Here is a 24,361-nt window from a genome sequence, read left to right on the forward strand (position 1 = left end):
AGAGAGTGAGCGGGGGAGGGGCAGAGAGAGAGAGAGAGAGACACAGAAGCTGAAGCAGGATCCAGGCTCTGAACTGTCAGCACAGAGCCCGACATGGGGCTCGAACCCATGAACCTTGAGATCATGACCTGAGCCAAAGTCAGATGCTCAACCGACTGACCCCCCCCAGGTGCCCTTGTTTTCTAGTTTTTTTTTTTTTAATGTTTTTATTTACTTTTGAGACAGAGAGAGACAAAGCATGAGCAGGGGAGGGGCAGAGAGAGGGGGAGACACAGAATCCCAAGCAGGCTCCAGGCTCTGAGCTGTCAGCACAGAGCCCGACGTGGGGATCAAACTCATGGAGTATGAGATTAATACCTGAGCTAAAGTCGGATGCTTAACCTAGTGAGCCACCCAGGCGCCCCCTATTATACTTTAGATTCGACCCCTTATAAAATGTAAATAAACTTGTCTTTATTTAAAAAAAAATTTATTTTTAACGTTTATTCATTTTTGAGAGTCAGACCATGAATGGGGGCAGAGAGAGAGAGGGGGAGACACAGAATCCGAAGCAGTTCCGGGCTCCGAGCTGTCAGCACAGAGTCTCACGCGGGGCTTGAACTCACGAACCATGTGACCATGACTTGAGCCGAAGTCGGACACCCACCTGAGCCCCCCAGGCGCCCCTGAAGTCCCAGAGTTGTCAGTGCTTTCATTTCCCAGCAGAAGTATTTTTGAATGTCGTTTGGAGATCCAGCCTTTAAAGAAGTGAGGGTAAAACGAGGTCAGTCGGTAGCCCTGATCCCACATGACTGGTGTCCTAATAAGAGGAGGTCAGGACGCACAGAGGAAGCACGTGAGGACGCGGGCAGGAGACGGTGTCCCACGCACCCAGGAGAATTGGTGCATTGGGAACCAGCCCTCGGACCTGCAGGCTCCAAGACTACGTGAGCACGGGTGCTGTCTAGTGGCCGGGCTGTGGTTCTTTGTCACAGAGGCCTGCGCCGTGGGCACAAAAACGGGGTTCTAGCACAGAAGGGAGGACAGGAGAAGGAAGGCTGGGGACGAGCGACAGTGTGTGCCTGTCCCAGCCTGGTACCCTCCCACTCTTCCTGAGACTGTCTGTTCGTCCGTCTGTCCAGTGGAGCAGGTGGAGGCAGGACCCCCGGTTTCTTGGCTTCCTGGGGACGGGGTGCTTCCTGCGCCTCCCCTCCCGCAGCGTCCCTGAGTGTTTTTGTAAGATTAGGTTGTATCACAGTTTTTGTTCTTTAAAATGTGCGTTTAATCTTGTTACAAAATAAAACTTGCTTACAAGGAACACTCCCTCAAAATGATCTCTGAAAACAAATCGTGAGTTTCTCCGATGCCCAGAGCCCACAGAACAGCTGCATTCCACGTCTGTGCTGGAAGAACTGGAAACGCCATTCTCAGGCTATAATTGCAGGGCTCCCTGCTCAGTGGACCTGCCCTCTTCCAAAACCTGTTTTTCTTCTGCAGAGGACGTCACTGAAGGGTCTGGGGTGACTTCCTGCGGGGCACTCACAACCTGCCCTCGGAGGAAATCACGTGTGAGGCACCTGAGCCTGGGAGGCTAGGATGGGAACAAGAGGCCCGGGGTTTGCTGAGCACAGTCCGCACACCGGGCAATGACTGAGCCCCTTCCGGCTCCTGCTGGGGAGAAGGAGACATGTCCAAGAGGACGAGCCTGGCTGGGGTCACACCCCTGGAAACTGAGCAGGGGACCTGCGTGGCCTGGGGGACTGCATTCTCACCCATGACAGTCTCCAGAGGGGTGACATTTCCCCAAAGAGAAAGGCTCTCGTCAAGTGGCCCTGCGGCCTGGTGCACCTGGGCTGTCCCAAGGCAATGATTTCACTCACACTCCTGGGCTGGACCCCCCCCTGCGGGGACTGGAGGAATGTGTAGTGTCTGATGACGGTAACCTTGGGACAGGACCCCACACTCGCTCCAGGAAGGTGGCCGCTCAGACTCAGAGTTGTGGGCATTTCATGGGGTCACTGGAGACCCCATAGCACCCTGCCTCACTAATAATATCAGCACATGTCCCTTCTGGCTTCATGGGGACAGCAGGAGTGAGAGCCTCAGGATCCTCCAGGTGGCTGGCGGTACACTGACTCTGAGCAGGCCACAGTGGGCTGGTGGGGGGCCAAGGCCGCAGGGCCAGTTCTGGGCCCTCCTGCCCCCTGTGGGGAGGGCATTACTGCTTTACTGGTTACACACAGTATTATGGAAACTTTCAGAACGGAAAACCGCTCCGTGTACCCAGTGCCCAGCTTCCTGGTTCGGCCATGGCTCCATTCGCCCATCTTTTTTCTCTCTTCTGGAACGAATCTAACACCAACTCCAAACCTCATATTATTTTACCCGTCAATACTCTTCTTTAGTCAAATAGAAAACAAATCTGGACTTAGTACTTCAATTCAAAGGGATGGGGCTACTGCCATAGTGAGGTCTGGAAGCTTCTCTGGAGCTAGGCCACGGGAGGCTTGCTTCACGGGGCACAGTAAGGTAGGTGAGACAGCGGGCTGGTGGCCGGCAGGCTCAGCGGCGGGAGCCGACCTGCCCTGCGAGGCGAAAACAGTCCAGCTCATTACTGCTGGAGCAAAGGAGGGGTGTAGGGGGCAGAGTCTGGCTGGTCCCGGATAAGCAGGGGACCCCGAGTCTCACCTGCACCCCAGGAGAGGGCTCCCCGTGGGGATCTCTTTAGTAGAACACACAGGGGCGTGTTAACCTCCACTGTTTTCCCAGGGCTCAGCTGTGTCAGCCCCCAGTAATACACACACGCACGCACGTGCACACACACACACCACCTCACTACCGGGACACACCAGCGTCACTAATGTTCCCTTGTCCGTCTGCCTCCCAGTCCTCGCTCAGTCTCGCCCCCCCGCCCCCCCCCCCCCCCCCCCACCGCAGGGTCTTCCCGGGTGTGGCCATGTTGCATCTGGTGGTCACGTCTCTCCAGCTCTTTTCAACTGAATCAGTCGACCCCCGCAGCCCTCGCTGAATGTGGGGTCACGCTGTGGTACAGGCCCCGGCTGGGGACCAGCACCCACATCCGGGGCTCGGCAGAAATGCAGCCTCGGGCTCCCACAGCCGCTCTCTGGGTCAGGGTCCCCGTCTGGGCAGTGTCGCCGGGGTGTCCACCCACCTCCCCTGCTGAGGCTTGGCCTGCACAGAAACTTGGGGACGTGGCAGGGGGCCGTGGTGGTACCTGGCGAGTGACAGCCTGCATGGTCTCCAGGGAGGACGGCTCAGCGCTCTGGCTGCCAGCTCTGAGGAAAGGGTTCTGGCAGGGAGGGTGCCCAGGGAACTCAGCCCTGGGCATGTGGATGGAGGTACTTGGAGAGCACAGTGCGCACTACCTCCTGTTCCCAAGGGGAGGCTCAGGCAGACCCTGGGCCGGCAGCCCTCTGTTTCCCGCCCTCTGGCCGCTGCTGTCCTGGCCACCTGGGCCTCCTCATCCTCTTCCCTCCCCTACTTCCTGGGCTGGCTGCTCTTACCTCACTTGCCCCCACACAGGATGCCCGTCCTCCCATGTCATCTGGCCCCAATACACCTGCCAGGGGTACCGCCATCACGCTCAAGCCCAAGTGCACATGTCCTGTGGCCTGGGTTTCCTGCGGGGGCATCAGAGCCAAGGCCATGCTGCTCTTCAAGGCAGTTGTGAGAAAGTGTGTGGCAGGGGGTGAGGCCGGATCCTGACCCCCATCAAGAGAGGAGGGGAACCTGCAGGCAAGGAGACAGGCGTGTCCCGGGACTGCTGGGTGGGATGGAAGCAGGGGTGTTGAGTGCCAGAGAAGTGGGGGCAGGAGCATCAGCTTGCTAATAGGCCCGGCGACAGGAAGCAGGAAATGGGGTTTAGCCCCAGAGAAGAGTTGGAAGGGTGGGGGTGGGGGGGCTTCAGGGAGTCGTTCCCTTTGGCTGGTAGCAGCCATCCAGGTGGGGAGAGAAACCCGCCAAAGGAAGATGAGCAGGTGCGCAAGGCGTGGGCCGGGGGAGACCCCATGTTGGTGTGAGGATAAGTCACCCCGTCTGCTGACTTGAATGTCACACAAGAAAGTACCCTTGTTGAGAGTGTCCCAAGGAGGTCAGAGCAGGGACCGGGGGGTGGGGTGGGGGGGGGTGGGGTGGGGGGGGGGGCTTACAAAGGGCACTGCACTAAGCTGTGGCACCAGGACGCTGGCAGAACTGGCCTTTGCGGTTAGGTCCAGGGGACCCTAAATTACCTACAGCCCCCCAGGGTCCGCAGAAGCCTGATGATGGCTGGTGGCAGGAGGTCGGCGGGGGGGGGGGGGGGGCGGGGGGGGGGGTCCTGCCGGCTCCTCTGCAGGCTCTCTGCTTAGCCCTGGACGGATCGGCTCCGAGCCGTGTCGGCTGCCCGCAGGTCCAGTAAAGCTCGGGTAGACGTGTGGGGGGCGCAGCCACGTCTCTGCATGGCCCACAGGCACTTCTCACGAGAAAGTACACACATGCCCCAGAAAGGCATTTCCTCCGACAGGGCTGGTCACAGGTGGACTGGGCTCAGGGGCTCAGAGAAAGCGTCTTCCTGCTTGGGCTCATTGTTTCAAAAAGGACGCTTGGGGTGAGGAGGGCTGAGGCTACAAGTGCCTTAAATCCAAAATTCAAAGAACCTTAAATACCCACTTTCTCACCACATTTGTAAACCAAAATTCACAACATAGTTCTGGCAAATTTTCTGTGGTCTCCCTGATTTGGCAAGGTTTTCACGCCCCAGTGTTGAAATCTCAGGAGAGTAATGGTGCTGGCTCCCAGGGGTGCCCCTGCAGGGCTCAGGGCGTCAGGGCCCCAGGACTGTTCAGGGCGTGCCTTGATGCCTTTAGTTTTGCTGGTGACTCCCCTCCCCCTCACCCTGAGGAACAAGATTGCAGACAGCACCTGGCCTTGACCCACACGCCCAAGATTCTGAACACGTTATTGGAGGGGTGGCTGAATAGGGAACCCCCCCACCGTTCTGCCTCCTGTGTGGGCGCCCCTGAGCTGTGAAGCCCCAGTCACCCCAGATGACCATCCTGCAGGGTGGTGCACAGCCAGCCAGTTCCCGTGACCATGTGACCCCTGGCAGGGTGGGGGCTTTCCCAGGCAGTCAGGGCAGGACTGGAACCCGGGACCCCCTCCCCAGCCGGGTTTGGGGAGGCAGGAAGGAACAGGGCAGGTCCCCAGGTGGGTGCAGGGACTATAGGCTGTTCTCAGGTCTGAAGTGAAGACTGAAAAAAACAAGTGAAAAGTAAGACTTGCCCTTTTCCGGCACAAGGAAAATTAAAATAGGGCTCATAGGTCAGAGCTCTGACCTTCGGACCGGCCAGGCACTGAAGTTTGAAGGTATCTCAGGAGAACCTCAACTCTATCTCCCACCTTTGCTCAAAGCCCAGGAGGCCTGAACGGAGTGACCGGGAAATGCCGCCCACCCACCCAGCCAGCCTGGGGTGGGGGTGGGGTGGGGGGGCGGGGCGCACACCTTGCGCTCAGGACCGCCCCCCGTGGCCCCCTGATCCCGCCCCCAGCCTCCCATCCCGCACCCCTCCCTCCGGGCTTAACACCTCCCACGCTTCCAGCTCCAGCAGCGCCGGACACCGCCCTCAGCGGGGGCCGCGGGAGCAGGTGCAGCCCCGCCCCTCTCCCTCCCGCTGCTCATCCCTCGGGCCCCGCCCCCCGCCCCGCCTCCCGCGTCCGCGGCCCGGCGGAAGGACACGCGCTCCGGTCCAGGGAGGGGGACTCGTACCCCTCGGCGTGCACCCCGCGGTCCCCGCGCCCCCGGGCGCCCCCTCCCCGCCCTCCCAGCATGGAGCCTGCGGGGCGCCCCCGGGACCGGGTCCCCAGGTGGGCGCGTGGGGGCCAGGGCACGCCTCGCCCAGCCTGGGGTGTGGAGTGCGGGATGGGGACCTGGGTTGTGGAGTGCGAGTGGGTGGGGAGCGGCGGGGAGGGCCGGGGCGCGCCCGCCCCCCCCCGCGGGTCGGTCGCGGTTCCCGTCGCGTCGCCTCCCCCACGCGCGCACGCGGCCTCGTCCCCGCGGGGACCCAGTGCGCGCGCGAAACTTTATTTAGGGCTTACAGGTTCCTTTTCTTGTTGCAGGATCGATCCGTACGGGTTTGAAAGGCCCGAAGACTTTGATTATGCAGCTTATGAGGAGTTTTTTTCCGCCTACCTGGTGATACTCACTAGAAGAGCGATGAAATGGTCCAAACTTTTGAAGGGGGGCGGAGGTGTCCAGAAGAGCGGTACAGGTGGGTCGGAGGCCGCGGACCGGCCAGAGCTGGTTCTGAAGGGCGGGGTCTCCGTCCCTCCCCGCCTCCCCCCCCCCTCCCTGCCTCAGCGCGGAAGCCCCCTGCCCGGTGTCCTGCCCAGCCCAGCTCTCTCTGGGCCTGGCGCCTCCTCCAGGCCTGCCCTCCCTGGCGCTCTCCCTCCTGCGGGTCTGGGAGGGCAGGCTTCCACACCGCCACAGAAGCCGGCCCCTGCCCTGTCCCGCCTGTGTTGACCTCTGGCTGCTCCTCTGGTTTCTGGTGTGGTTTGCTTTCCTCTGGGAATCATATTCCCCTCCCTGCCCCAGCGTTGGCCTCACACTTGCTTCAACGTTTGTTGAATGAATGGAGTGTTTTCCCCAGGCCGCAGATAAGGAGACGGTGGGGACCTGCCGGAATGTGGTGAGGCCCTTGGGAGGTGTATGCTTCCGGGACTCAAGATAAGGCTAGGGCTTTCTGAGATAGGGCTTTGGTGACCAAGAACGGTGAGGGCGGAGGTCAGCGGCAGGGACAGAGCTGTGTGACCGGTAGCGGGGTAGCGGGGACGTAATGAGAGCGTTCTGGTCTTGGGCCCAGGGCTCCATCACATGACTGGGCAGAGAGAGGCCAGCTGTAAGAGTTTTTTGTTTTTTTTTAAATTCACTTTTGAGAGAGAGAGAGAGACAGAGAGCTCGAGTTCAGGTGGGGTAAAGAGTCAGAAGAGAGAGAATCCCAAGCGTGCTGATGTGGGGCTGCATCCCACAATCCTGGATGGTGACCTGAGCTGAAATTAAATGTTGGGTGGACGCTCGACTGACTGAGCCACCCAGGGGCTCCAGTAAAAGGTTTTTTTTTTTTTTTCAACGTTTTTTATTTATTTTTGGGACAGAGAGAGACAGAGCATGAACGGGGGAGGGGCAGAGAGAGAGGGAAACACAGAATCGGAAATAGGCTCCAGGCTCCGAGCCATCAGCCCAGAGCCCGACACGGGGCTCGAACTCACGGACCGCGAGATCATGACCTGGCTGAAGTCGGACGCTTAACCGACTGCGCCACCCAGGCGCCCCTCCAGTAAAAGGGTTTTTAAGCAAGAGGGTGTGACAAGGTCAAGTTTTGCTTTTAAAGGGGTTGGTGAACTAAGGCCCAGAGCGGGCCCAGTACATAGTGCAGTTGCACAGGGTTGGTGGGGACAGGTTGATCTTGGGGGTGGGGCGCTCAGGGAGGTGGGAGAGAGGCTCTTTCTCAACTCTGGGCCCCACCACCCACCTGCCTCTCCCTTGACCAGGGGCCCTCCTCAGGGCTGTTACTGCTGGGGGAGTGTTCAGGAGCGACTCAGGTGAACTAGCAGTTCACACAGTCCGAAGGGCCGGGAGGGGCCTCAGGCTGGTCCCCTGTTGCCAGGCAGACCTTGGATGCCGCCAGCGCCCTGTGCGCTCCCTGCAGGGATCATCCCCCAGCGCCCATCCCTGCGTCGCCTCTGTTTCCATCGGCATGTCTGCCTTTATTCTCCTTTCTGTTTATTCTTAAGAGTTGACTGGTCTTTTGTTTTTAAAAAATACAAGTGTATAAAAGTAAAGCTAATTTGGATCCATGGTGAAAATCTGCATCACGTGCAGTACCAGGGGCTCTCCTCCTGGCCCAGCTGTTGGGTCAGGCAGAGGCCACTGCTGACAGCACCAGGCGTCTCCCACGCACGTGTGCAAATGTGGCGGCTGGCCCCGCAGGCCGGGAGTTGGCGGGAACGCGGGAGAAGCCTCCCGTGGCTGACCCTGGACCCGGAGGCTGGTAGCACGCAGTCACTGAGATGTGCGTGCGCCTCAGTGGCCCTGTCTGTGGTGTTACCATCTGGTTCTAGCCTTTTCCTGTCCTTCCCTTTGGAGGACCCTCAGCATCTCCGTCCTAAGCTGCACGTGGCGCCAAGTGTCTCTTTTCTGGCATCCGTTCTGTTCAGCGTGCAGAACCTTCCAGATGCTCGTCCTTCCTGTCTTTTCCAGTTGTATTCCCTGGTTCAAAGGTCTTATCTGGTTTCTGCTCCTACTTTCTTTGAGCACTGGTGTCTGTGAGCTCTAAGAATTTCAGTTTGGTTTACTGAAAGAATTCTTTTTGTTTTAACATTTCCTTGACTTACATAACAGACTGTGACTGCAGTAACGAGAGGGGCAAAACAGGTTTGGAAGCCAGAGTGTCAGCTTTTCGATGAGCCTCGGGCCTGGGGGAGGGCGGCCTGGTGTTCCCTCAGGAAACAGAGGCACAGGTCAGTCTGCAAGAGGTGTATGGTTCATAGGGTTCAGTGGCCCCGGGTGTCGTGGCTGGTGCTGGTGTGGTTTCGGGGCAGGACGGTCGAGGAGCCTGTCAGCACCTGTGCGGCTCTGTGGGAGTGGCTGTGTGGCACAGACAGGAGTGGACGAGTTATTCCAGAAATGAGAGTCCAGTTCTGCAGTCACACTCAGCTGACTGTCCTGCAGGGACCATGACATCCCAGGGGGGAAGGGCCTTGGTGGGCATCGTTCTGTGACCTCAGTGACGGGTCTTGTTGCTTCGTTGTCCTGTGTGGTTTTCTGTTTTGGGGGACTTTTGTCTGGACGCCTGCCTTCCTGTCACCAATAACACGGTCACCTCCTAATCTTGGCATCAGCACGTCTCCAGGTGGCCACCAGAACTCACTGGCCCGATTCTGCCACATGTGGACACAACCAGTGTTTCCTCTTTGTTTTCTTTCTTGTCCATAGCAAATACCCACCAGGAGCACGTGAGACAGGTCGATCCTTCTCCCGCAGCCTAGAAAAACGAATTCAGTCCTGCCCTGGCCCAGCCATTGCTCCAGCTCATGTCCCGTCTGAGGGCGGATGCTGAACTGCCTTCTGCAGGGTCTCAGCTCTTTCCTAGTAGCTGCAAATGTCAGCAGCATCTAAGTTAGAATTAAGTTGCAAACACATCTGTCCAAAGGCAAATACCAATAAATACAGGGATTTGCTTAACTTTGTTGGGACAGACAGTTGGAAGTGATTTGTCTGGGGTCCACCTTGTTTAAAGAGATGCCCCCCTCATCTTCCCAAGGTCAGGAATGCTGCCGGACAAGTCCTACCCTGAGGAAGGGGTCAGTGGCAACAGCCTTTGTCCCTGGAAGCTGTTGACACAGCTCAGCCTCCTCAGCCACCTGGATCTCAGGCCAGGGCCCCGTGCTTCACCCCTGTCTGACGAGGAAACTGAGGCCTCTGCCAGGCGGGGCCTGCGGGTCCCAGTAGAACCCAGTGTCCGACTCCAGTGAGGCGTTTAAGCATCTTACAGGTGCCTTTTTTTTCTATTTACAAATTTAATTTGTAGTGAAATACGCTCTTACTGGTTATACTTCTGTGAGTTCATGGGGAGGTTCGTGTCCCCTCAAGACTGAAACCAGCCCATGTCCTTAAACACTCGCTCCTGCTGCCCCTGTGGGCCCCGTGCGCTGCCTGGGCGCTGGGGCCTCTGAGAGTGTCCCGCCAGCGGGCCCCACGGCCCCAGGCCTGTGAGGCCGGCTCCCCCTGTGCCCTGATCTGGCGGATCCCGTCATTCTTCCCTCCTTGCTGAGGAACACCTCGCTCTCCGGGACCACGTTCGGCAGCTGCAGGACCTTTGAGCCGATGGTATAAACATCCGTGCAAACACCTGTGAGCACTGAGGCTTTCCTGAAGCAGGGTTGTGGGCTCGGAGCCGAGTGTGGGTCTCACCCCCCCCACCCCCGTGGCCGAGCTCTGCCCGCGGTGACCCGGTTCCCTCGTGCCCTGCTGTGAGCCTTCCTCAGAAAGACTGTTCTGCCCCTTCTGCCCGCAAGACTTTCCTTTGCGATGCTGTTGAAACGCAGTCAGCTCTGCTCCTGTGGTTATTTCTGGAGTTTCCTTATGCTCCACTGCCTGCGAGTGGGGCCGGAGGTCGGAGGTGAGCCCCTGACTTGGCGGCTCCTCTGGTCCCCCTGGGGATTGTTGTGGTTCCAGGCGTCAGTTGTGCTGGAGGCAGCCTGGGGTCTGCGTGTCCCCCCTTTGCACGTCTTCAAGTTAGGCATCCCCGGCCGCGGACTGGCCCCTGGGGGTGGCCGCAGCATCTGCCTGGCTCCCTGCGGCCGGAGACCCCCGCCCGGCTCTGGCGGAAAGCGCGGCAGGCTGGAGGAAAGGCGGCCCCAGTGGCTAGTGTCCTCGGTTCGCGTGACCTCACCAGCGTGGGGACGCCCCAGAGGGTCTGTACTCCCTGTGGCTTCCGCCCCGCATCCCGCACGCACCTGCTGGGCCTTTCCTGCCCTCATGCGCCCTCTGGAAGCTTCCGCTGAGGCCGCATCCATGGTGGGTTAGCGCAGAGTGCGAGTTAGCGGAGCTTTATCAGTGCTTTCCGTGGCGACTCTTCCTGCCGCGGTTTTCTGTGATACGCAGCTGGCGCCACAGATGCTTTTCTCCTTGTAGCAGATCGTGGACTTTCTTTGATTGTATGGCCTTTTGTTTTTTCTTAAAATGCATTTTTTTAATGTTTGTTTATTTATTTTTTGAGACAGAGACAGAGACAGAGCATGAGTAGAGGAGGGTAGAGAGAGAGAGGGAGGGAGACACAGAATCCAAAGTAGGCTCCAGGCTCTGAGCTGTCGGCACAGAGCCCGATGCGGGGCTCGAACTCACGAGCTGTGAGATCATGACCTGAGCTTAAGTTGGATGCTCAACCAACTGAGCCACCCAGGCACCCCTAATGCATTTCTTTTTTTAAAATGGTATTGTGGGGCACCTGGGGGGCTCTATTGGTTAAGCGTCCGACTTCAGCTCAGGTCGTGATCTCCCGGTTTGTGAGTTCAAGCCCCGTGTCGGGCTCTGTGCCGAGAGCTCGGAGCCTGGAGCCTGCTTTGGATTCTGTGTCTCCCTCTCTCTCTGCCCCTCCTCCACTCTTGCTCTGTCTCTGCCTCAAAAATAAAATAAACATTAAAAAAGAAAATAACAATGGTATTTGTAATGTAATATGGAAGTAAAATAATAAAGCTTTGAGTATTTCCTTCGATGAACGGTTTTGAGGGTTAAACTGTTGCACCCCTGGCTTCCTGTAATTCACTTGAACATCGTCTCACGAATCTTTCCTGTTTACCTGGGAAACGAGGGAGCAAGTTGTTACCTGAGGTACCTTGTGGTTCTTGGCTTCTTTTCCTACGTGTTTCTATGGTTGCTAGACAATCTATTTTCAGTAAAATATCCCTCCCAAAGGAAGTAGCTCTCCACTGACACAAGTCAAGTGCAGAACAGGACACAAACACCGGCCGCTGAGCCCCGCGCCAGGGGGTCACACAGGCTCCCAGACTGGGACCCTGCAGTCCCTTGTCACCTCCAGGGCTGGACCATGCACCAGCGCCTCTGTCCCTGCCCACAGCTCTCCCTCTGGCCCTCGCTTCTGCTTCCTGCCTCATGTCCCCTCACTTGGTGCAGCTTCTGTGCCTCCGGCCTTCTCCTGTGTGTGGAGCTTGTGGGGCCGCCCTGGGCTGCAGTGGCCCAGGGGCCCGGCCTGCTGCCTCCCGCACGGTGTGCTGACGGTGAGGGAGGACGGGGGGCTGCCCCGTGCAGGAGAACGGTCTGCAAGGAGTGCACGCAGCCATCCGGGTGGGCATGTGTAAGGTTCTGCGTCTTCTCATGTTTGACATGGGAGAAGCCAGGCGAAAGCATTGAGGTCGCGCCCTTTGCTCTCGGGCTCTGCCAGGCTCTGACCCCAGGCCACACTGGTCTGTCCCTGACCGCAGCCCCTGCTTTCCGTTTCAGTGAAGCGCTATATCCGGAAAGGTGTCCCCCTGGAGCACCGGGCCCACGTCTGGATGGGGGTGAGCGGAGCCCAGGCCCGGATGGACCAGAACCCCGGCTATTACCACCGGCTACTGCAGGGAGAGTGCTGCGGCAGGCTGGAGGAGGCCATCCGGACAGGTGAGTCGCGGGTGGGCGCGGGGGCACGCAGCCCCCCAGGAGGGAACTTGCGCTGTTACAGATTGCCCACTGCTTTTAATTTGGAATTTTATTTTTCTTATGGGAAAATCAAACCTTGAGCATTCGTGAGGGGAGAGCAGTGTTTTTCACTGATTTGGCAAACACTAGACGCCAGCCAGCTGGGAAGGTCAGTATGGGCAGGGGCAAGGGCAGGGCAGGTTTCTGCAAGAAGACCTTGCTGCAGGCTCTGAGCCGGCAGTTGTGACTGGAGGGTAATCGCTGGGAGGGCTTTGTGCTGATGGCAGCGCCCTGGGACTTAGGGACGCACGCGGGGATGTGTGGCTGGTGTTGAGCTCTGGGTGCCGACGGTGCCCCAGGCACTCTCAGTGACCACACAGGCTCACGAGCTCTTAGATGTTCCAAGTGCTCAAAACAAACGTTTAACCCTTATAAACTGAATAATTTAGATTCTTAGGAAGTGTGACTGATCGTCTGATTTTGCTTTTGGGACATACACCCTTAAATATAAAATAAGTTTTAAAGCCCAATTAACTGAGTGTGCTGAGAGGTGGGACTCCCTGGAGGCGGTGAGACTGGGGAGTGTCCCCAGCCTGGGGAGGGGGTCCCTTGCTGCGCAGAGGCCACACGTGTCAAGAAAAACAGAGTGTTGCTGTTGGTTTGAAAAATGAACTGAAAGGCTCTGTTTTAGTGCCGGTGTTTTTGGATAAAAATGTCTTATTGTGGTAAAACATGCATAATAGAATTTACTGTTCCACCTTCCCAAACCGAAACCCCGTCCCCACGGAGTGTCAGCCTCTCCCCAGCCCCCGGCCCACCATCCTGTTGTGTCTGGCTCGCTTACCCCGGTGAGGGGCCCTGGAGGCACATCCACATGGCAACAGGCGTCAGAATGCTTCCTTTTCAGGGCCGGGTCCTGTTGGCTGTGCGGACAGACCCTGTTTTGTTGGTCTGTTCTGTTCTCCGCTGATGGGCGCTGGGGTCGCTGCCTCTGCTTTTGTGGGTTTGCTGTTACGAGCATGGCCACACGGAGATTTCTCTGAGTCCCTGCTTTCCAGTCTCTTGGCGTGTGCCCAGCAGTAGACCTGCTGGACCATCGTCGTTCTGTCTGTTTTCTTGAGGGGTCTGGAGAAATTGCTCTGCAGGGACAGCGCAGTGGAGCATTCATAGGGTGCGTGAGCAGACTGGACGTCCCTGTCCCACCCACCTCTGAGGTGGGAAGGAGGGGCTGTCCCAGGGAAAAATTTCAAAACATCTCCTAATCAAGGGTAAGAATAAGAATGGGCTTGGGACTGGTCACTCAGAGTCTCAATTAGTAAAAAAAAACAAACAAGAAAACCAAAACCAAAACACCACTAAACTCCTGGTGGATTCTAAGTTTTTGGGATATTTAGAATTCCAAAAAAAAACGTTTTTGTAAACAAACACACAATGGCAAATAACGTCCTTTGAGGCACTAATACTTCCTGTTCTGCTTAGGTCAGTTCTTTTATAAGCAGAGGTGCGGCTCGGAGACCAGAGGGAGGCCCAGGAGCGCTGCCCGAAAGCCGTGTGGGGGCCGGGGGGCCTGCACACCGGGTCCGTTCCAGTCATCAGCCGTAGCCCAGCGGCAGACACACCACTAATCTAATCCAAGTGGGGTCACTAGGTCAGAAAAAAGAAGTACTTGTGTCATGCACCCACACCTCCCCCCTTCTGCCCGTGTGTGGGCTAGCTCACAGAGTCAGGGTCAGGTCCGTGGGAGGTTCCCACAGCGCCGGTGAGGAGGACGCAGGTTCTGATGAGCAGACAGTTTATTCACTTCTCAGTGTCTGGTTTTGCCGTTTGTCTCTGAGGGATTCTCGGGGTGTTCTGCCTTTCCACAACTGGAAAGATTTTCCAGTTTTGTGTTGCCTGTGGTCCTAGAGTTAACCTCCTGGCTGGGGGTGGGGGGTGTTGGGAGGGGGGTGCAGACAGGCTGCATGGCAGGGGCTGTGAGGAGAGGCGGGATACCCTCCTCTTCAGTCCTGACTCCCATCGCTGTGGCCTCAACCGTGGACGTGGCAGGGGCTTGTCCACAAAGGGCGACCAGGGTCGAAACTTTCGCTCACACCTGCCAGGTGGGGTTCGGGGCGCCCCCTGTGGTAGACATGAGGGTTACATCACAGGCTGGTCTTGGGTAATCCTGTGTTGTGAATTTCCCTGCAGATATGAACAGGACCTTCCCGGACAACGTGAAATTCCGGAAGAGCGCGGATCCCTGTTTACAAAAGATCCTGTACAACGTGCTGGTGGCCTATGGGCGCCACAACCAAGGTGTGGGGTACTGCCAGGTGAGCCCCCAAGGGAAGGTGACAGTGACCAGCAAGGATGCACTAACCCTGTTCACGGGCTCTCTAGTCATGGTGCCTGTGACTTTGACACATTCCCCAGGTAGAAAAGTGGTGAAACATATGCTTAATGACTTACTTTGATGTCAGAAAGGGGAGGCTGGGAAGGTAGGAGGTCACTTAAGTGACCCTAGGGCTGTAGGTACTGAATGAGTGACTAGCATCTGCTGGGCTCAGTGCAGGGCGTGTGTGGGGCGCTCCTCCCATGCTATTTCTGGGAGTCAGATCTTCCCCTGCGATTGAAGGGGACAGCCTGCGTCCTCACCTGCCAGTTCCTGTCACCTTGCGAGGACATGCACTGTCTGGGGTGTTGGGGAGGGAAAGACAAGGGCGTGTGGAGCCACAGAAGTGCCATTGGCGAGCCTGCAGGGGACGCGGGACGTCCCGCGTGGGCCTGAGGGGCTGGAGGCCTGCCAGCGTGCTGGCTGCTTGGGTGCCTGGAGTTCTGCTTCCCGCTTCGGTGCTCCTGCTTCTAGGGCTTCCCGAGGGTGCCGGGATCTGTGTGGGGACTTTGCAGCCCACCCTCTCAGGCGAGGCTCCAGGGGCTCGGCAGCTGGGCCGGGGGGCCGTGGCTGCAGCGACAAGAGGGGCAGAGCATCTTGCAAAGACAGCAGCAAAGTCGCAGGCCAGACAGGCTGTTTTCTCAGTGCCCTGGAGCCTGCCCGCGGTGCCAGGGGAGGAAGTCGGGATGGGTAACTGGCCGTCCTGGACGAGGACCAGCCTGTGGGAGCTGGGGAGGCTGGGCAGCCGAGAAACCGTCTTTATGTTATTCCACTCGCTGTTCTTGTAGGTTTTAAAAACAGCGTTAAAACAACCCTCACAACTTTAAGCGTGAGCGCGATGTGCAGCTCATGGTCCGTATCTGTGCACACGCGGCTGTGGGGACAAGGTCTGCAAGCTAGCTGAGTGTCAGGAATGGGGGTCTGTTCTCCGCGGTCGGAGGTGGGGTGTGGGCAGGCTGGCGCCCCCGCGGCTGAGGGGTGGTCTGTCCAGGCCCCGGCCGCTCGTGGTCTCTGGAGAGCCCTGGCGTGTGCCTGCCTCTTCACGTGGCCTCTCCCTGGGTGGCGTGTGTGACACTGGGTGACAGAGGCTGGATTTTCCCCGTTACTAGAGGAGGGCACATTTTAGAAAGCATCGGGAACAAGGAAGGAAGTGGAAGTTGTCTGGAGTGCAGTCACGCAGACACTGGCCCACTGTGAGTGAGCCCTGCGCCTGCAGCTCCCAGGTGCCTTGAGCCTCCCTGGCGGTCTCCCTCATAGAAACTGTCTGCAGCCCTGAGCGTCCCGCCACGCTCTCGCGGTTTTACAAAATACACTGTTGGCTTGGCATCTGCTCCGATGCAGATTTGAGCACTCGTGTCTGTTGGAACACCTGCTTTAGAGGCTGGATGTAGGTGTCGTCTGGGCCGAAGGACGGTCTGAGTGGTGTGGTCTCGGGGGTGGGGGTGGGGGGAGGCCTGAGGGGGTCTGAGTGGTGTAGTTGGGGTGGGGTGGGCAAGGCCTGAGGGGGTTCTGAGTTGTGCGGTCGGGGGGTGGGGTTGTGAGGCCCGAGGGGGGGTCAGAGTGGTGTGGTCAGGGGGTTGGGGGGGATGAGGTCCAAGGGGGGTCCGAGTGGTGTGGTCGGGGGTGGGGGGGGCTGAGGCCTGAGGGGGTCTGAGTGGTGTGGTTGGGCGGGGGTTGGGGTGGGCAAGGCCCGGGGGGCGGCGTCTGAGTCGTGTGGTTGGGCGGGGGTGGGTGCGAGGCCCGAGGGGGGTCCGAGTGGTGTGGTCGGGGGTGGGGGGGGGCTGAGGCCTGAGGGGGGTCTGAGTGGTGTGGTAGGGGGGCCGAAGCCCCAGGAGGGTCTGAGTGTGGACTCCAGGGCCGTGACCCCAACAGCTTCTTCACATAGATTTGTGTTTCTGCTTTCTCGTGCTGTGTGTGTCACTTGGAAGGCAGATCTCAATCTTGCACCAGAAGGTCGTTCCGGAATTGCGTGGTTTTGGGGACAGCAAGGGACGAGCAGTGCGTCATAGCCACCGAAGGTGGCTTGAGGCGGCTCAGGACCCGTTTTCTTGTTTCAGGGAATGAACTTCATAGCAGGCTACCTGGTCCTCATAACCAAGAGCGAAGAGAAATCCTTTTGGCTGTTAGACGCACTCGTGGGAAGAATACTGCCTGGTGGGTTGAACACGCCTGTGACCGTTTGGGCCCTGGTTGCACTCTCTCTGCTCTGCAATTTAGCGTGAACTGTCTGTGTCGGGTGCTGGGCTTGGTCCCCAGGCTGCCCCATTGTGTGGAGGCTCGCAGGGCCCAGAATCAGTGAGAGGTCCACTCGGCTTCCTGTAGAGTTCAGAACAGTCCTAAGAGTGAGTCGTTATCAGCTGTAACTGTTATTGGGATGAGAATCATTCCTTCCAATTCATTGATTAATAAATAGCACCGGTTTTGGTAATGCAGTATGGACCCTGATCGCTTTGGGAAGAGAAGTGGCCAGAGCCGTCTTGGGTGGGAGAAGACCTGTGCCCTCCACAGCCGCGACGGTCGTGACCGGACCCAGCCTCGTGCTTGGCCTAAGGCGGGCATAGCTACACAGGGCATGTGCGGCCCGGGGAGTTCTCGTGACCACCGGACGGGTGAGCCCTGGTTCTCCCCTCCAGCATAAGTGCCCTCAAGTCGGGCTGGAACCGCCCTTACCACCCTGGAGAGCTGGCCCCAGCTCCGGGCACCCCGCAGTGACCACGGCAGGAGTCGGCTGTGATTTCTGCTTGGGAGCATACAGCATGTTTCCATGTCCCGAGTCTCGCCTCAGCACAGCAGTACCACACGGGCCCAACTACTGATCCATTTTACAGAATGGGGACTCCCACACTCCAGTGCCACTGTTCGCCATGGCACAGAGTGGACACGCCAGCAGCCCTCCTGGATAGGCCGCCTTCAAGGGACAGACCGTCCCCATGTGCGTGCCATCTCACCATCCCAGCTCTGCCTGGGGAGGCCTGAGCGGCAGGTGCAGGGAAATGGCGAGGAAGTGGCGGGGCGGGGGGTTGGTCAGGGGACCTTCTAGATGGAGCGATGGCTGAGCTGCGTCTGGAGACTGAATCATGATGTGTATTTGTACTGTGACCAAGTCACCTCCTTCCCACAAATACTCACTGAGACCTGTCACATCCCCGGGTTGCTCTGGGGCTTGGGAAGTTTCAGCGAATGAAGACACAGGCGGGAGGGGGCAGCAGCAGCCACGGCACAGCCTGAAACTGTCACAGAGGGGCTCTGGGCTGGCCCTGAAGGGCAGGTGACTGCACAGGCTTGTGTGTTAGCCCCTGAAATGTCCTTTCCCGTCCTCGTGACGTCCCGTCGGACGACATTGCAGTCAGGACTGAGGGGGCAGAGGCACTGCTGTGGGTCACTGGAAGCAAGCTGGCCCGGCACCAGCATCCTGCTCCCTAGTTTCTTTCCTAGTCACACAGAAGCAGGGGGCCCGGGAGGTGGCACACTAGTCACACACGCTGAGCCGTGCCGGCCTCCCCGCGGCACAGGCTTCCAGGACTGGTAAGTCGGAACAGAAGGAGTCAGAAAGACGAGCCGAGATGAAGGCTGGTTCTCTGGAAAAACTGACACAACAGACAGAGCCTGGCAGGACGGATATGTGGAAATGGAAAGGGTGCTGGAATTTGAAAATCTTTAGAGGTTTTTAAGAATCTCAAGAGAATACAAGTAAGACAAAGAGGCCAAGTGGAAAATTTTGAGAAAATTACTGCCTAACAAAGCTGATTTAGGAGAAAGTGGACCGTCTGAAATGGCAATACTGTCATCGAACCTTGAAGGTGTGGAGAATTTCTGCGCGCTTTACAAATCTTTCAGAAAACAGAAAAGGACACACTCATCCGCTCACGTTGTGGGGCTCGCGCCATGCGGCTGTCACACAGACAGATGTCATGGAAGCTCTCACACGCGCAGATCACACTTGCGGTGACATCAGCCGCTTGGACCTCGGTGGTTCTTTTATCTGAGGAGGGTTTATCTAGGGAACCAGAGAGGCCTGAGGGAATATTGGAGATTTAACGTCCTGTCCTGCCATTACAAGGAAACGGTATGGAGACCAGAGGCGAGAGTGCAGAAATCGATTGGTCTTCCGACCTATGAATCTGGGGGACTTGGGGCTTGAGGTATGTCGATCAGTAGGGAAAGATCGCCGTTTGCAACATCCTCTGTGACACCTGTGTACATAGAAAACCCTATTCCTACTCCAGGTGGATTCAAGACACGTGAAAAAGCGGAACTTTGACACTTAGAAAATGAGGTGAGAACAGCCTCGTGATTGCTGAGGAGGGAGGTAGGTCTTGAACAAAATTCAAAAAATAGAAGAGACAAGATTGATAATTTTCGTTACGTTAAAATTAAAAACTGACTTTGAAATAAGGCCTTGCAAGGAAAGCAGAAAAGAGGTGGTGTCTGTGATCATGCAGCGCACGCGTGAAGGGTCCCTACCGCTCTGGGTAGGAGCGGCTCAGTAGGAAATAATAGGAGGCCTGTGTGGCTGAGAGTTGGGAAGACCGGCTGAGGTCTCCCACGAGCGAGAAGGTGCGGGGACACCTGTGACTAGGCCAGCAGAGCCTCCCCTGTTTCAGAACACCTGACGTGGAAGGGAAGTCGTGTTCTGGAGCACCAGTACACGGTGTGTGCACGCCCTGAACTTGGCCTCCACATGCAGACCCCGCCCTTCCTCCACCCAGCCTGCCGGGCGGCCTCTCTCAGGTCAGGCCGCTGTCCTGAGCAGTCACCATTCGGACCAAGGCATCCAGGGAAAGGACGAGGGAACAGGCCTCCTGGGCCTGCGGAGACGCCAGTGAGGCCCCGGCTGACGGTGCCATCGGGCTTCAGGAACGGAGCGGGAGCGCCGTCTGGGATGTCGCATCGAGCAGAGCCCAGTGAATCAACACCCTGGCGTCCCGACAAGCTGGTGTGATCTGTTTCCCCTCCAAACACAGCTCAAGACAGAAGGTGGTCCAAGGGAGGACCAAGGCACCTTCCGTGGGGGAGACTCAGGGGCCCTGGGAAGCAGAGCGAAGGTGTGAACACCGCTGGAGCTGCCGTGTGTCTCCCGTGTCCTCTTGACGACCTTGTCCCAGGGGGTCGCCCTACCTGTGGGCCGTATCTCACCGCCTGTGCCCTGTGCCTGTGGGGTGTGCTTTTGCCTTTGGGGGGCTGGGGAGCATCGGTTTTGGAATTAGATGGCACCCCCTTGGATCCCAGCTCTGGCAGCAGTAAGACGGGCTGGTTCTAAATCTGTGCCCCAGCCCGGCTCAGCCCTCCAATGTGCTGACGTGGCCAGGGCACTGTTTGCAGAAGGCTGCCGTCCCCGAGGCGAGGCCCCCGCCAGGCCTACTGAGGAGGCTCCTCATCCTGTGCTTAGCCGAATGCTGGCCCGGAGGTGTGCTTCTGCTCAGACGGCCCAGAGGAGCGGGCCCTGGGCTCCATCTGCCTTCGGCGTCAGGGCCGGATGTGGCCAGGAGGCTGAGGAGGTCAGGTCTCGGGGTTCCTGCCCTGGTGACCCCCAGGCCCTGGACAGTCAGGGTGTGAGCTGGTCGGGTCTATTTTTGGAAGGTGCTGTAAGCCTCTCTGGGGCCAGGAGTGAGGCCACCTTGCTGGGAGCTCAGCAAACCCTCTTACCGCCTGAAGGCTTAACCCGGCTGCCCCAGGACGTCACTTGGAGAACTGGGTCGCTTGCAGGACACTCTGAACGGACTGCAGAGGCTCTTTGCTCCATCTCCTGGGGGGGCCAGGATGTTGCTCAATTTAAGAAGAGATGATAGATGCAAAATGAGGATATGAGCAGGAAAAACTTGTAAAATCCTTGGTGTTCTGTTTTTAAATTTTTTAATGTTTATTCATTTTTGAGAGACTACTTTAACAGCAAAAACTAAGCATTAAAGTCTACAATACGTGCCTTTAATGAGCAAAAAAGTTCTCTGGGAGGACACATGCGTTCGGAGAAGACATACTACGTTGTGCTGTCTGTCCGAGTGCGTAGTCCCAGCCAGTGGGGACCGCCAGCTGCCAGCCAGTGCCCAGGCCTGTGGGCGGGAGGAGCGGAGCGGCCGTGAAGTCACCTTGGTGGGCTGTGCTTTCTGTGCTCCTATGGTCTGGGGCCCCCAGGCCACGAACTCGGTTAAGGCATTTCTCCAACTTAAGCTATCAGGTCTCATTGTGATTTACAGGACGGCCCAGGCCTCTGGCTGCCTCTGTCCTCCTGCAGTCAGAGGGGTGGGGATGTCCAGCCCCTTCTAGAATGCCAGGAACTTGACCCTCCAGTGTGGAGAGAGGACGCGGACTGATTCCGAGAGCAAGGGCCCCGTCCTGTGCAGGTCACTGTCAGCACTGTCCCCGCACCTGTTCCTGTGTCCTGCGGCCCCTGCTTAGCCAGATGGCGTGTCCATGCTGCCGGCCAGCCCTCAGCAAGGGCACCAGTGTGCTCACACTGACGAGCCCGTCCCCAGAGCTTTCTCATCTTCCCAGACCGAAGCTCCACACCCCCAGCCCTGGGGCCCACGGTCCTACGTCCAGTCTGTGGGTGTGGTGGCTGCAGGGATCTCAGCCACACCGGTCCAGCGTCTGGCTTTGGTCCGCGCACCTCATCCTGAGGGCTCACCCTTGCTTGTGGGGCTGAGGACAGTTCCGCCCGCGTACACGGCACACTTTTGTCCCTTTGCCCGAGTGGACACTTGCTTGTGTCCCCCTCTCGGTGCCATGAGCGCAGCCGTGCAAACGCTTCCCGCCGGCGGATTCTCACCGGTGCACGGCGCGGCCTCGCTTTGGGAGCCGCCCTCTCCTCTGCTGGGAAGGGCGCTCAGCCACAGCCCTGCTCTCCTCGTGTGGCAGATTACTACAGCCCCGCCATGCTGGGCCTGAAGACAGACCAGGAGGTCCTGGGGGAGCTGGTGAGGACCAAGCTGCCAGCAGTGGCGGCCCTGATGGACAGGCACGGCGTCCTGTGGACCCTGGTCGTGTCGCGCTGGTTCATCTGCCTGTTCGTGGACGTCCTGCCCGTGGAGGTGAGCGTGGCATGTGCCTCGCGGGGACCAGGGCCGTGTGAGCCCCCAGCCGGTGACGCGCCATTTCTGTTTGTCCGCAGACGGTGCTCCGGATCTGGGACTGTCTGTTCAGCGAAGGCTCGAAGATTCTCTTTCGGGTGGCCCTGACCCTGATCAAGCACCACCAGGCCTTTATTTTGGAAGCCAGCAGTGTGGTGGACACCTGTGAGCGGTTCAAGGAGATCACCCGAGGCAGCTTTGTGACCGAGTGCCACACCTTCATGCAGGTGAGTGTCGGGGCTCTGCTCCCGGTGCAGCGGCCTGGCCAGGCGTGCTGGCGTCCCCAGCCTGCCTGTCCCCGTGTCCCCTCTGGGCCTCGCGCCCCCCCTGCTGGGACCCCCCCTTGGGCCGGTCCAGGTTCACTGGGTCGGAATGCAGACCCATCTGACCCCTTCCCCTGTAGCTAGCGTCTTTGGTCCCAGATGGCTCTCCGTGGCCCCAGTGGGGTCGCATGTGTCTGTTGTGTGTCCTGCCCCAAAGGGCAGCTCCCCGATGCCAGGGCCTCCGTGCTGGGTCCTGGACCTCGTGCAGGCTGTGTAGATGACTCTGGTGTGCTGAGCGAACAGAGCAGGAGCCGTACCGACAGGCCTTCTGCGGAGGCCGGGGGAGGCCGATTTCAGGTTCTGCTCAGCACCTGAACAGCCATCAGTGCAGGCAGGTGGCCCGGTTGTTCCCCCCGACCTCCCGGGAGGTAGCAAGCCCCCGGCTCTGCCATCAGGGGACAATCGGGTGATCTTCTGACGGCAGACTGCCCTGGAATCAGGACGCTGGCCAGAGTGCACCACTAAGGCTTTCTCCCACTGCGGGGACGTGGGAGCGCGGAGCGGGGTGGCTTTGGGAGCGGCCTGGGTGGAGGCGCGGAGAGGCCGGGGCCTCTGCCCTGGGGCATGGGGAATGAGGGGTCCTATTCCAGCCGGACTCCAGGCCACGGGATGACCAGTCGCCAGGGCCACACACGCGCTCCGAGTGGCAGGCAGACGGGTGGACTGGCCATGCTCAGCAGCCTCAACAGAAGTGGTAACCGGCTGGGTACCGTCAGAAGCCTGCAGCTCTTTGGAGCCCGTCCCACATGACACAACGCCTCGTCCAGAGAGGGCAGAGGGCAGGGTCGTGAGCCTGGGATTTGGACGAGGCCCCGCCTACCCCGTCTGGGCTGTGGCTGCTGGTGGCTCCTCCTGGGTGACACGGGGTTTTCTGTTCCCTGTTAGCGCATGGGCGGCTCGAGGTCTGGTGATGCGGCCGTCACCCCCGAGGGACCCAGTGCCTGCCCCTCCCCCACCCAGCAGCCACCGGTCTGCTTTCCGTCCGGGTTTGCCTTGTCTGCACGTGTCAGGTACACCAGTGAGTCCGCGTGTCGCTGTCTGGCTGCCTTCCCTCCGCGTGACGCTTTCAGCACCGTCTGGTTCTGACTGGCATCGCGCACGCTGGTGGTCACACAGTAGGTGCTCAGTGCGAATGTTTCTAAAGCACCCCAGGAGGCCGAGTGGCTGCCGGTACCGCGAGCCACCGGAGGGAAGCACTGTGCGTCGTGGCCCTCTGACAGGAGCTGCTGGGGAGGCGGCCAGCGCGGGGACCTTCCCCAGCAATCTCTGCAAAGTTGAACACGTGTTTCTTCCCCGAGGCGCGGTACCTGCAGCCCATGCGCCCTCTAGAGAGAGTCCCGCACAAGAACATCTAGAATTTTCTGGAGAGTAAGCAGGGCTCACAGGACTTGACTGATTCCCCCTTCAGGACCGTAAACACTCTGCCCCGGCCTAGGTGCTGCATAACACGTACCTGTGGAAGAATTCCTCTAATTTCTTCAAAACAAAACAACACCTTTTTACTGCCAGCCTCACATCTGGCCTGGTTTGTAAATCGTGAATTTCTCAGCAGTAACTGTAGAAGTGATCGTTAAATTATTAGTATGCAGGAGAGATGTGATCGCATATACTCCCCCCACCCCCCCAACCCCCGGGGTATGTCTTTCTCAGCGCGAAGCCCCTGTTCTCAGCAGACAACAGTCTGAGGCTCCACCGGCTTCCCATACTCCGGCCACTCACCGAGGGCCCTGACTGGCCTCGGAGCTGCCACAGGACCCCTCAGCTACAGCTCGGGGCCACAGGAGAAGGGGCCGTGCAAGCCCTTCCCTTGGGGCAGCAGCGGGGGTATGGGGGGGGGGGAACCATTGAGCTGAACACCTGTTGCTGGTTTTTTAAACAAATTCCCTTTGTGTTCCAGAAAATATTTTCAGAGCCCGGGAGCTTGTCCATGGCCACCATCACCAGGCTTCGCGAGAGCTGCAGGGCCAGGCTGCTGGCGCAGGGCTGACCAGGGCCCCTGTCTGCTGTCGCCCCCGAGGCTTCATTTCCAGAGCTGACGTTTCCTGCTGTTTGGTGCCGGAGTACTTGACGTCTGTACACTTCGTTGTGAATGTTTTTCAAGACCGATTTAAAATTATGTCCTCTGTAACTCAATTATGGGCTACGAAGTCATGGATTTCTAGAAATGTATTTTTACTTGAGATCTTAACCTATAAAATGTGAGATATGCATATTTAATAAAGCACGTGAACACCTCCGAGTTTGTGACCGTCAGCTCACCGGCTGATTGAAAATGAAGACCAAACCCGCAAACTGTCACTAGTGTTAACGCCAAATCCCTTTCTGTGCCACGGCATCTACGTGAGGTCTGTGCACACAGCATGTGATTTCTCTTTAGAAAGGTAATTTTTAAAAACTGATTTTTGAAATTATTGTATTACATAAAGCG

The 24,361-nt window shown here is 58.3% G+C and overlaps 1 protein-coding gene and 1 long non-coding RNA gene across 5 annotated transcripts; one reads left to right on the plus strand and one right to left on the minus strand.

Annotated features, from left to right (window-relative positions):
• Positions 1–743: 743 nt before the first annotated feature.
• Positions 744–6,270, minus strand: LOC128778800 (uncharacterized). Of its 2 annotated transcripts, none has more exons than XR_008424515.1 (3): positions 6,167–6,270; positions 3,504–3,729; positions 744–1,005 (listed from the first exon to the last, which is right to left on the minus strand). It is a non-coding gene; the product is annotated as an uncharacterized LOC128778800 (long non-coding RNA). The 2 variants fall into 2 exon arrangements; XR_008424511.1 differs by having other exon boundaries at positions 744–1,650.
• On the plus strand, positions 5,673–24,172 carry GRTP1 (growth hormone regulated TBC protein 1). Of its 3 annotated transcripts, XM_053908664.1 has the most exons (8): positions 5,675–5,841; positions 6,094–6,245; positions 11,996–12,154; positions 14,360–14,484; positions 16,601–16,697; positions 21,399–21,571; positions 21,652–21,837; positions 23,831–24,042. In XM_053908664.1, the coding sequence occupies exons 1-8, from the start codon at positions 5,804–5,806 to the stop codon at positions 23,918–23,920; spliced, it is 1,020 nt and encodes a 339-aa protein (XP_053764639.1). In that variant the 5' UTR covers positions 5,675–5,803; the 3' UTR covers positions 23,921–24,042. The 3 variants fall into 3 exon arrangements, with proteins under 3 accessions (XP_053764745.1, XP_053764639.1, XP_053764696.1); XM_053908721.1 differs by lacking the exons at positions 5,675–5,841; positions 6,094–6,245 and adding an exon at positions 6,551–6,662; XM_053908770.1 differs by lacking the exons at positions 21,399–21,571; positions 21,652–21,837 and having other exon boundaries at positions 5,673–5,841; positions 23,831–24,172.
• Positions 24,173–24,361: the final 189 nt, after the last annotated feature.

This window comes from Panthera pardus, unplaced genomic scaffold (assembly GCF_024362965.1).
Source record: "Panthera pardus isolate Hobbes unplaced genomic scaffold, ASM2436296v1 HiC_scaffold_1, whole genome shotgun sequence".
NCBI lineage: Eukaryota > Metazoa > Chordata > Mammalia > Carnivora > Felidae > Panthera > Panthera pardus.